Source organism: Cannabis sativa, chromosome 6, assembly GCF_029168945.1.
Source record: "Cannabis sativa cultivar Pink pepper isolate KNU-18-1 chromosome 6, ASM2916894v1, whole genome shotgun sequence".
In the NCBI taxonomy this organism is placed as follows: domain Eukaryota; kingdom Viridiplantae; phylum Streptophyta; class Magnoliopsida; order Rosales; family Cannabaceae; genus Cannabis; species Cannabis sativa.
The window spans coordinates 23,889,208-23,899,852 of NC_083606.1; the positions used below are offsets into that span (position 1 = coordinate 23,889,208).

A 10,645-nucleotide genomic window follows, 5' to 3' on the forward strand; every position below is an offset into this window, starting at 1 on the left:
GATCTGGGCACTGCTTGTACAAGTATGGCTCATCCCAAAAATAAAACTTGCTATCATGAAGGAACTTTTTGAGCTGCTGCTTGGTAAAATCAGGTGGATAGGCACCTCAAACTAAGTAATTGACAATGTCTGCATACCATGGTACCCGTGTTTGCTCTACCACTAGCAGTTGCTCATCTGGGAATGAGTCTTGAATTTGTAATTCTCCCTCTAAGTGGCTGCTGTGATTGTTAGTCTCCAACCTAGAGAGATGATCCGCTACTTTGTTTTCTGTCCCTTTTCTGTCTCGAATTTCCAAGTCAAACTCTTGTAGCAACAAAACCCAACGAATAAGCCTCGGTTTAGAATCTTTCTTGGTTATCAAATACTTGATTGTCGAGTGGTCAGTGTACACAACAACCTTGGTTCCCACAAGATACGATCTGAATTTCTCAAAGGCAAAAACCACCGCTAGCAACTCTTTCTCAGTAGTGGTGTAGTTAACTTGGGCATCAACAAGAGTTTTGCTTGCATAATAAATGGAATGAAAGATCTTATTCTTCCGCTGCCCAAGAACAGCCCCAACGGCAAAATCACTTGCATCACACATGAGTTCAAAGGGCAATGACCAATCGGGTGCTACAATCACGGGGGCCGTAACAAGAGCTGTCTTCAACTTCAAGAATGCTTCATTACATTCAGCGGTAAACTCAAATGGTCTATTTTGTTCTAGCAAGTTACACAAGGGTTTGGACACCTTAGAAAAGTCTTTAATGAAACGCCTATAGAAACCCGGGTGTCCAAGGAAGCTTCTTATGCCTTTCACCGTGGTAGGGGCTGGTAACTTCTCAATCACTTCTAGCTTTGCCTTGTCAATTTCTATCCCCTTGCTAGACACTTTGTGACCCAACACAATACCCTCTTGAACCATGAAGTGGCATTTCTCCCAATTAAGCACCAAGTTGGTTTCTTCACATCCTGCTAACACTCTTTCCAAATTCTCCAAACAAACCCCAAATGAATCCCCGTAGATAGAGAAATCATCCATGAATATCTCAAAAATACTCTCAGCCATATCCGAGAAAATAGCCATCATACACCTTTGGAAAGTCGCGGGAGCATTGCACAATCCAAATGGCATCCTCCTAAAGGCAAAGGTACCATATGGACAAGTGAAGGTGGTTTTCTCTTGATCTTCCGGTGCTATAGAAATCTGATTGTAACCCGAATATCCGTCAAGAAAGCAATAAAACTCTTTTCCCGCCAAACGATCCAACATTTGGTCAATAAATGGCAGCGGGAAATGATCCTTCCGAGTAGCATTGTTTAGCTTCCGGTAGTCCAAACACACCCTCCAACCGGTCACGGTTCGAGTAGGAATCAACTCATTGTTTGCATTAGCCACCACCGTGACTCCTCCTTTCTTGGGCACACATTGCACAGGACTAACCCATGAGCTATCCGAAATTGGGTACACAATACCATAATCTAGCCACTTGATCACTTCTTTTCGCACTACTTCTTTCATGACGGGATTCAATCTTCGTTGATGCTCAACAGAATTGCTACAACCAGCTTCTAAAAGTATCTTGTGCGTGCAAATCGTTGGACTAATACCCCTTATGTCCACCATAGTCCACCCGATTGCTTTTTTTATGCTTTTTCAACACCTCTAGCAAGGCACCTTCATCTTCAACTACCAAGTTTGATGCTATAATAACTGGTAGCGTGTCATTCTCCCCCAAATAGGCATACTTCAGATGGCTTGGCAAGGGTTTCAACTCCAACTTCGGTGGTTCTTGGATGGAGGGTTTTGGAGGCTTAAAATTACTTTCCTTCAACTCCAAAGATTCAAAGGGCTTCTTGAAGTTAGGCATAGGTTGCAATGGCTCCACCCAAGCAACTTGGTTGTCTTCATCTTCACTCAAGTCTTCAAGCTCATCAAAAGAACTTATAAATTTCTCATCCTTCCAAGCTTCCTTGTGAAATTTTTCAGCCACTATCGAGTCAATTACACTTATGCGGGAGCACACTTCTATCTCATCCGGAAATCTCATAGCATTGAACACATTAAAGGTGACTTTTTGGTCATTCATCCTCATTGTGAGCTCCCCATTTTGCACATCAATCAGAGTTCTCCCGGTAGCAAGGAACAGTCGACCCAAGATAATAGGCACATCTCTATCAGCTTCATAGTCTAGGATGATGAAATCAGCTGGAAAAATGAACTTGTCCACCTGTACTAGAACATCTTCTATTTTTCCTTCCGGATGGGCCATGGACCTGTCAGCAAGTTGCAATGTAACAGTTGTAGGACGTGCTTCACCAATACCCAACTTCTTAAAGATCGACATAGGCATGAGGTTGATGCTTGCACCCAAATCACATAAAGCTCTTCCAACATCCCGCCCCCCAATGGAACAAGGGATTGTAAAACTACCCAGATCCTTCAACTTCGGTGGAATCTTACTTTTCAACATGGTGCTGCATCCTTCGGTAAGAGCTACAGTTTCAAACTCCCCCAACCTCCTTTTCTTCGTCAAAATGTCTTTTAAGAACTTGACATAGTTCGGCATTTGCTCCAATGCTTCCACCAAGGGAATATTGATATGGAGTTGCTTCAACACATCTAAAAACTTCTTGAATTTCCCATCTTGCTGTTGTTTCCGAAATCTTTGAGGAAATGGAAGGGGTTGTTTAGTACATACTGGTGCGGATTGCTGACTGTCAGGTTGCTGACCCGATGCTGTATCAACTGGTCTGGTATCAGCAATTTCCTGGGCAGTTTTTTTACTCAATTTTTCGTCATTTTGGATTGAAGTGGGCTCCCCACTACCCTTTATTTCCTCCTAAGAATTTTTCAGATGCTTGCCACTCCTCAAGTGAATGGATTTGCATTGCTCCTTTCCATCCCTCCTTGGATTTTCCGTGTCGCTAGGCAAAGAACCTTGCGGCCTAGCTTTTAATTCATTGGCCAAATGTCCAAGTTGCAACTGTAAGTTTCGAAGAGAGGCAGCTTGACTTTGTATCACCGCATCATTTTTGGCCATATAATCCCGCATTAGACTCTCCAAAGAGCTTGGTTGGGAGTTTTGAGCATGTTGTGCATGTCGCGGTTGTTGTGAAAAACCCGGTGGATATGCTTGTCTTCCTTGGGCTGGTGCGGTACTTGAGCTTGCTCCTTGACCTCCTAAAGAAAAATTAGGATGATTCTTCCAAGATTGATTGTAAGAGTTTGAGAATGCCCCATTGTTTCTATTAAAATTCTGATTTGCCATGTAACAAACGGACTGCGGATTAGATGGACACTTCTCAAACGCATGCCCTTCTCCACAAAACACACATGAGACATCATCACTTTGAATGGCAGCAGCTGGTTGAATATTTTTAGCGTTCCCAATACTCAAATTCTTCAAAACATTCGTCATCGAAGCCATTTGAGCTGTCAAAGTTGTTATTGCATCCACCTCAAGGACTCCCGCCAATTTTCTACTTGTTGGAGCTCTAGTGTTGGACCATTGATAGTTGTTACTTGCAATGGTCTCCAAAATCTCAAATGCTTCATTGTAAGACTTCGACAAAATAGTACCATTGGCCGATGCATCTAACACCATTCGAGAAGCTGCATTCAAGCCATTATAAAAAGTCTCCATCTGAATACAATGTGGAATGCCATGATGTGGACACTTTCGCAAAAGTTCCTTAAACCTCTCCCACGCATCACTTGTGGACTCATCTTCAAGTTGCTGAAAAGACATGATCTCACTTCTGAATTTTGCATTTCTAGTAGGAGGAAAGTATTTCCTCAGAAACTTCTCAGCAAGGTCATTCCAATTGGTCACAGAATCAGGCGGCAAAGTGTTGAGCCATGATCTAGCTCGGTCCCGTAGTGAGAATGGGAATAGCTTCAACCTTAACACCTCTTCACTCACTCCTTGGATGTTGAAAGAATCACTCACCTCCAAGAATGAACGGAGATGGAGGTGAGGATCTTGAGTTGGCATCCCGCTGAATTGCCCCACGGTTTGGAGCATTTGAAACATCACCGCTGAGTTGGCATCCCGCTGAATTGCCTCACAATGCCTGGATTGAGCTCATTAAACATGGGGGCTGCATACTCCCTTATAGCCCTTGCTCGATCATCTGCCAATATGATGGGATTAACAATTTGTGGAGCAACCCCATCGTCATAAAAATTTTCAGCCATGATGTCTCGGCCCTTAGCCTTTTGAACCGTTCTTCTTCTTCGGAATGTACGTTCAATCTCGGGGTCAATAGGAGCAAGTTCAAAGTCCTCTTGTTGGTTCATACACTATAGATACCTGAGATTTCAAAGACAAACCAGCAAGATTAAAAGCACAAAAATTCTTAGAATGTGAATTAGTTGATAAAACAAAATTTAGAACTTAAAGTCCCCGGCAACGGCGCCAAAAACTTGTTGTGAAAATTGTATTCCTTTATAATTGCACAAGTGTACACAATCACAAACAAGTAATACAATGATAAGTAATCAAAGTTCGTCTCCACAGGGACTTTTTACTAAATAATGTTAAATCAACTAAAAGTAATTCCAAGAATTTCAAATAAAAATAAAATAAAGTCACACATTAATTCACGAGAAAAATTTATAGCCTTGATTCTAAACTTGAGAACTAACTTTTTAAACTAAATAAACTAAAAATAAGAAAGTAAAAGTGATGAAAGTGGTAGTAATTTCAGATTTGGAAAATAGACTTGGGTGATTAATTTCCACTTGTATGTCCCAGTTGATACAGCAATGACCCAGCAATGACTCAGCAATCCTGGCAAAGTTAACAGATTTCAAAAAAACCAGCAAGCTTTTTCCAAAACTTGCAATAAACCATTCACAATCTCACAATGCATTCCTACATCAGTTTAGATCACAACTAGCCTAATAAAGTATCAAATCTTTAGTTATGCATGGTAGCAAAATATTCCTATTTCACTACTAATTAATACCTAAAAGAAAAGGTAAACATCATGCATCAATTAGAGGGGTTCAACTAGGCCTTGCTTTTCCAAGTAAGATCTAGCTTGGTAAATGTTAAAAATGGCCAAAAATTAACATTCAGTCAACATTTCATCACAACTAATTGAACTAAGACAAGATTACTTCATCATTGCAAAGTCAAAACACTAGTCCATACAAGGGTTCATAACCACCCAAATCTCAAAGAGTTTCGTTCATAGCTGAAATTAAAAACTCAAAACCAGAAAATATATTGTTCATGGAGTTAAAGAGAAACTTAAAGAGAAGAAAATGATACAAAACGAAGTGGAGAGCAAGAGAGATGAGTGGTGAGCTCAAATCCTTTCTTTGGTAGTTGCCTTCTTCTCCTTCTTCTCAATCTTCTTCTTCTTTCTTTCTTTGTACTCTCTTCTTTTTCTGTACTTAGAAACCTCTGCTGTGATTTTTCGTACCCTCTTCAAGTGCAGCCAGCCCCCTCTATTATGACCTCCTCTTTTTTCTTTTTGCACCCCAATTAGGGTACCAAAGTTTACCCTAACTGGAAATCCCAATCATCACCAACTTGTCCTTCATTTTCCACATGTTTGTTGAGTCAATAGCCAAATTCCGCCACCTCAGCTCGTTTTTCTTTTCATTAAAGCCAGCTGGACTATCTGCCAAAATAAACTTACTGGGCTGACAAATTGCTACGCGATGATTGCTATAGCAATGCCAGCCAGCAATAATCATTTTTCTGCTCCTTTTTCTCCTTGTCCCAAACATTTCCAAATACCTATTCTTGTATTTTTTTTCTGCTTAAAACACATAAAAACAACAACATAAGTCCATCTAACACTTACTAACACACACACTTCCATTTATTACAAAGACACAACAAACTAAACACAATTACACAATATAGAAATTAATTGCTCCACAATTCACATTAAATTCAAGCTTAAAGATATGAAAATAACTCTAAATCTTAGAGTTATAAGTATCTCAGTATTCTAATGGTCATATATGCGATTATATGCCCCTTGAGATACTGAGGTACACCTAGCCATTTGCAATATGCGATGATACTCAAATGATCGTACTCTTTGGCTGATAGGTAGTCTCGGAACGGTGGGGGTCTCCCAGTAACTTCAGGGTTATGCTCGAAAACGCATACCCCTTGAGTCACTGGGAAACTCCCAGTCGTTTCTGGAGGTATACCGCTTGGCCGAGGATGCGTGAAATACTTGCCCAAGATAGTTTTATCTCTTCTCGCATATTGAGGGGATGGTCAGTATTCGCAAGGAAGCTGACCATTCTGTCGAGTGCGACTTTATAATCTAATGCGGGTGAGATCACTTACTTTGCTTTTCACACATCCATCACGCTGAAAAGATCTTCTATCTTTCAGATGAGCGATTTGTCGGATAGCCAACAGCTCGGCTCCGGAGGCCGTGCATTTGACGGTGAAGCTGACCAGGAGGAGGACAGTTTTCTCCCCACTTCGCTGTCCGAAGAGGAGGCCGCTCCAATAGAGCTAGGCCCGATGTCTTCTGTGGACATCGAGAAGATGGTGCAAGAACTCGCAGAACCTGGGACCATCGATATACATTCGAGGCATGCTCCTGACATCGAGGTCGAGGAGATGGACGAGGAATGGACGACTCCAGTTCGCGAGTCAGGTGAGGAAGAGGAGGAGGCGGAAGGGAGTGGGACAGATTCGGTCGACGATTCCTAGCTGAACGGGCCCTTCGCGTGTGAGGATTTAATCTTGAGAGTTTCCAAATCAGACTTCACCACCTTTGTGAGGTTAAATTTGCTGCGACTCGCGTTTCAGCGACCTAAGCCATCTCAGAGAGCGCATCTTCAATTTACTAACCCTGCGATCATTCCCACAGAGGATGTGGTAGTCTCAATACCCATTCTTCGGTGTGCGGTATCGGTCCCCTTTCACCCCTTCATCGCAGCTATTCTCAGGCGATATGATGTATCGCCCTTTCAGCTAACTCCAAACAGCTACCGCACTGCTCTAGCCTTCTATGCGATGTACATGGAGTATGTCCATAGGGTTCCCTCAGTAGAAGAATTCAGCTATTTCTACGACATAAAAAGCGTAGGTCTTCATAACGGCTTCTACTGCTTTAGCAAATGGGCGACTTCTGAAATCAACGGAGTTGAAGGAATGGTGTCGAACATGGGGGATTGGAAATCGAAGTGGTTTTATGTCTTTAAAGTTCATGGGATTAGGACTGACTTTAATTGCAGACCTAGTATGTCGCGTATTTCTTGACTTAGACATTTTTTGCATTACTTTTGAGATCTTTTGCTTACTCACTCTTTGTTGTTCTCGCAGATAGACCAGTTCGACCGACCCTTGACGCGACTAGCAAGGAGACAGCTGAAATCCTCGGGAGCCTTCCAGTACAAGATCGCGACTGGCGATTACTGTGTACAACTGCGAAGTTGCGAGAACACCAGCTGATTCCTGAGAACGCAAGTCTTCAAAGGGAGCCAGTATACAAAGAACCATCCGAGAGGCAGCAAGAGCGGATAGAGAAGCGCCTTTCTAAGCAAACTCCTCGACAAATTTCAGGTAATTCATCTCTTGTTATAAACTGACAGGTAGGGTTTGACTTATACTTATCTTTCATTTATATTCGCAGATATGACTTTTCTGAAGTCTGCCCCCGTCCTGAAGATCAAACCGAAGGGTGGAACAACGACGACTTCGCCGATTGTCACCCAAAAGAGGAAGAGCGATGCGATGGCTACACTTGTTGCAGACTCTTCCAAGAAGCTGGCCAAGACCACACAGGACAAGGGCAATAAAGTCGTAATTGATCCACCTGTTCGAGCTCGCGACTTCCTAGCCATGCAAGAGAAGTTCCTGGCTGAGATCCCTTATGAGGATCTTGTTACGCAATCTGCCGAACTGGCCGCGCAGTCGATGACTCTGTTCATAAAAGCTGCTGCTACTCCTTCTAAGGAAGCCGACTCGCTGAAGAGGCAAAATGCTCATTTTCAGGAGAACATAAAAAAGCTTTTGCAAGAAGTGGCGAGGATGGAGAAGGAGCTCGAAGAACTCAGCAAGGCCAAGGACAAGGAGCTCGAAGAACTCAGCAAGGCGAAGGAACAGGCGGAGCTTGAGGTCAAGAAATCGCAGGCGACGATCGTGGAGATTGCCTGCGATTTGGAGACTGAGAAAGAGAATGGGAAGAAGCAGTATGATCAGGCAGTGTCTGATTATATCTATACCACTCTTTCCAAAGTCTCAGATTTCGACTTTTCTCTTCTCGGAACAGAAGTCGCTGAGATGGCTGAGGCTTTTCGTGCCATGTCGCCTACTCAGACTCAAGGTGGGGGAGGGATCCTTCTTGATGAGGTCGAGGGCGCACAAGCTGAAGAAGTCGAGAACGAGGTCATCAGCAAAGTCGCGGATGAGACTGCTCCGGATGAGACTACTCCTGCTGCTCCAGATGCTTAGTTATCCTCTAATTTATGTTGTTTTTTAATTCTCTCTTTTTTTATATGCGGTACAAGGGTGCTCGCGCTTTTGTACTTGGACAAATTTCTTTTCATTTTGGACAGATTTATATCCTCGCGGGGATAACTATCCTTTAACATTTACGCAGTACGTGGGTACTCGCGTTTTTTATATATATATTTGCGACTTCAATTACAGCTTGGTGTAATAAGTAGGAATATTTACAAAGCTGGTAAATTTTTTGAAAATTTAACAAGTAATTTCATTCATATAATCAATAGTACATTCGGGCATATATACCCCCCTATACTTAGGATTTTTCCCTTTTGAATGAAAAATATCTAAGTATAAGTACAAGAGTGAACATAATCGAATAATGCGGGTACTATTGATAATAAAATTTCAAGCTCTCGCTATTCCATGCTCGTGGAATCGCAGTTCCATCGAGTGTTGCGAGTCGATACGTTGCATCACCAATTTTATCTGCGATGAGGTATGGTCCTTCCCAATTATCCCCGAAGACCCCATGCGATGGGTTTTTGGTGTTTGGCATTACTCTTCTAAGGACTAAGTCTCCTGCTCGCAGGACTTTTACTTTCACTTTGGATTTAAAGTATCTTGCAGTTCGCTGTTGGTAAGCGGCATTTTTTAGGTGCGCTTTGTCACGCTTTTCCTCCAAAAGATAAAGGCAGAATAGCTGATTCTCGTTGTTCTACGAGATGTCGAAAATATCCCTGCGTAGGGAACCTGCCCCAACTTCAACTGGCAACATGGCCTCGCACCCGTAAGAAAGTGAGAAGGGTGTTTCGCCAGTTGTAGATCGAGGGGTCGTATTATAAGACCATAGGACTTGCGATAACTCGTCTGGCCAACCCCTTTGCGATCTTCTAATTTCCCTTTTATGGTGTGTTTGATTATTTTATTAATGGCTTCAGTTTGTCCGTTACTCTGCGGGTAAGCAACTGCGGAAAAAGCCTTTTTAATCCCCAAATCGTCGCATAGCTGTCGCATCTCTTTACAGTCAAACTGTTTTCCATTGTCTGAAATGAGTTTATGCGGAATGCCAAAATGACAAATGATGGAGGTATAAACAAACTCGCGCAATTTCGTTGTCGCGATGGTTGCGAGTGCTTTGGCTTCGGCCCACTTTATGAAGTAATCAACTGCGACTACAGCATATTTGACTCCGCCTCTTCCTTTGGGTAACTCACCGATCAAATCGATTCCCCATATTGCAAAGGGCCATGGACTTGTGATACAGTGGAGGTTACTCGGAGGCTGGTGGGTGTAAGTGGCTATTCGCTGACATCTATCACACCTCTTTGCAAACGCGAGAGCATCTTGTCGCAATGTTGGCCAGTAATACCCTTGCCGCATAATTTTTAAAGCAAGGGAATTACCTCCGGTATGATTGCCACAAATCCCCTCGTGTACTTCACGAAGTATGTAACCACAGTCTTCTCCACTAATACATTTGAGAAGCGGTTGACTAAAACTTCTGCGATACAACCTTTGGTCATATATTACATAACGGGCTGCTCGCTGTCGCAATTTTCTCGCTTCTACTTTATCATCGGGTAAGACCCCTTCTCAAGATATGCAAGGATAGGAGTCATCCAGGTAATCTCCTGAACATCATTTATCTCCATGATTTATGGTTGGGTGAGCCAGTACGTCTACCGGAATCACATCGAGTAATTCGGCTTCTCTAGTTGAGGCCAAGCGGGCCAATGCGTCTGCGTGGGCATTTTGAGCACGCGGTACTCGAGATACAACTACATTTTTGAACTTCTGCATTATTTCGCGAACGATGGATAAGTATTTAACCAATCTTCCGCCTCTTGCTAGGTATTCTCCATTCACCTGGCATACCACGATTTGAGAGTCGCTAAAAGCCTGTAGATACTCGACTTTCATCTCGAGGGCCAGTTTCAATCCTTGAAATTATTGGGACTGATTAACAAGATCCCACTGCCAGAACCTTCGTTATTTGAGGCTCCATCGACGTACAATGTCCATGCTTCTTTGCCTGCTATAGCAATGTCACTTCTGTCCTCTATGACTGCCACCTCGGTGCTCGGGAATTCAAGTATAAAATCTGCCAAGGCTTGTCCCTTGATCGCAGTTCTCGGTTTATACTTGATGTCGAACTGACTCAACTCCATCGCCCACTTTAACAATCTCCCCGATGCTTCTGGTTTCGCTAAAACTTGTCT

The 10,645-nt window shown here is 42.8% G+C and overlaps 1 protein-coding gene and 1 non-coding gene across 2 annotated transcripts; one reads left to right on the forward strand and one right to left on the reverse strand.

Annotated features, from left to right (window-relative positions):
• Nucleotides 1–1,589: 1,589 nt before the first annotated feature.
• On the reverse strand, nt 1,590–4,186 carry LOC133039215 (uncharacterized). The gene is made up of 4 exons (XM_061118054.1): nt 4,058–4,186; nt 3,746–3,938; nt 3,012–3,601; nt 1,590–2,828 (listed from the first exon to the last, which is right to left on the reverse strand). The coding sequence occupies exons 1-4, from the start codon at nt 4,184–4,186 to the stop codon at nt 1,590–1,592; spliced, it is 2,151 nt and encodes a 716-aa protein (XP_060974037.1).
• LOC115696149 (small nucleolar RNA R71) lies at nt 3,649–3,755 on the forward strand. Its single transcript, XR_004007740.1, has one exon. It is a non-coding gene; the product is annotated as a small nucleolar RNA R71 (small nucleolar RNA).
• Nucleotides 4,187–10,645: the final 6,459 nt, after the last annotated feature.

What these genes read in the sequence shown, in the direction of transcription:
- LOC133039215 (XM_061118054.1), bottom strand. Translation starts at nt 4,186, where the DNA reads ATGGCTGAAAATTTTTATGACGATGGGGTTGCTCCACAAATTGTTAAT. An exon ending in TAGAAATGCAAAATTCAGAA is followed by an intron (nt 3,602 to 3,745) that starts GTGAGATCATGT and finishes GCTTGAATGCAG; the next exon opens with CTTCTCGAATGGTGTTAGAT. An exon ending in ATATGGCCAAAAATGATGCG is followed by an intron (nt 2,829 to 3,011) that starts GTGATACAAAGT and finishes AAAAATTCTTAG; the next exon opens with GAGGAAATAAAGGGTAGTGG.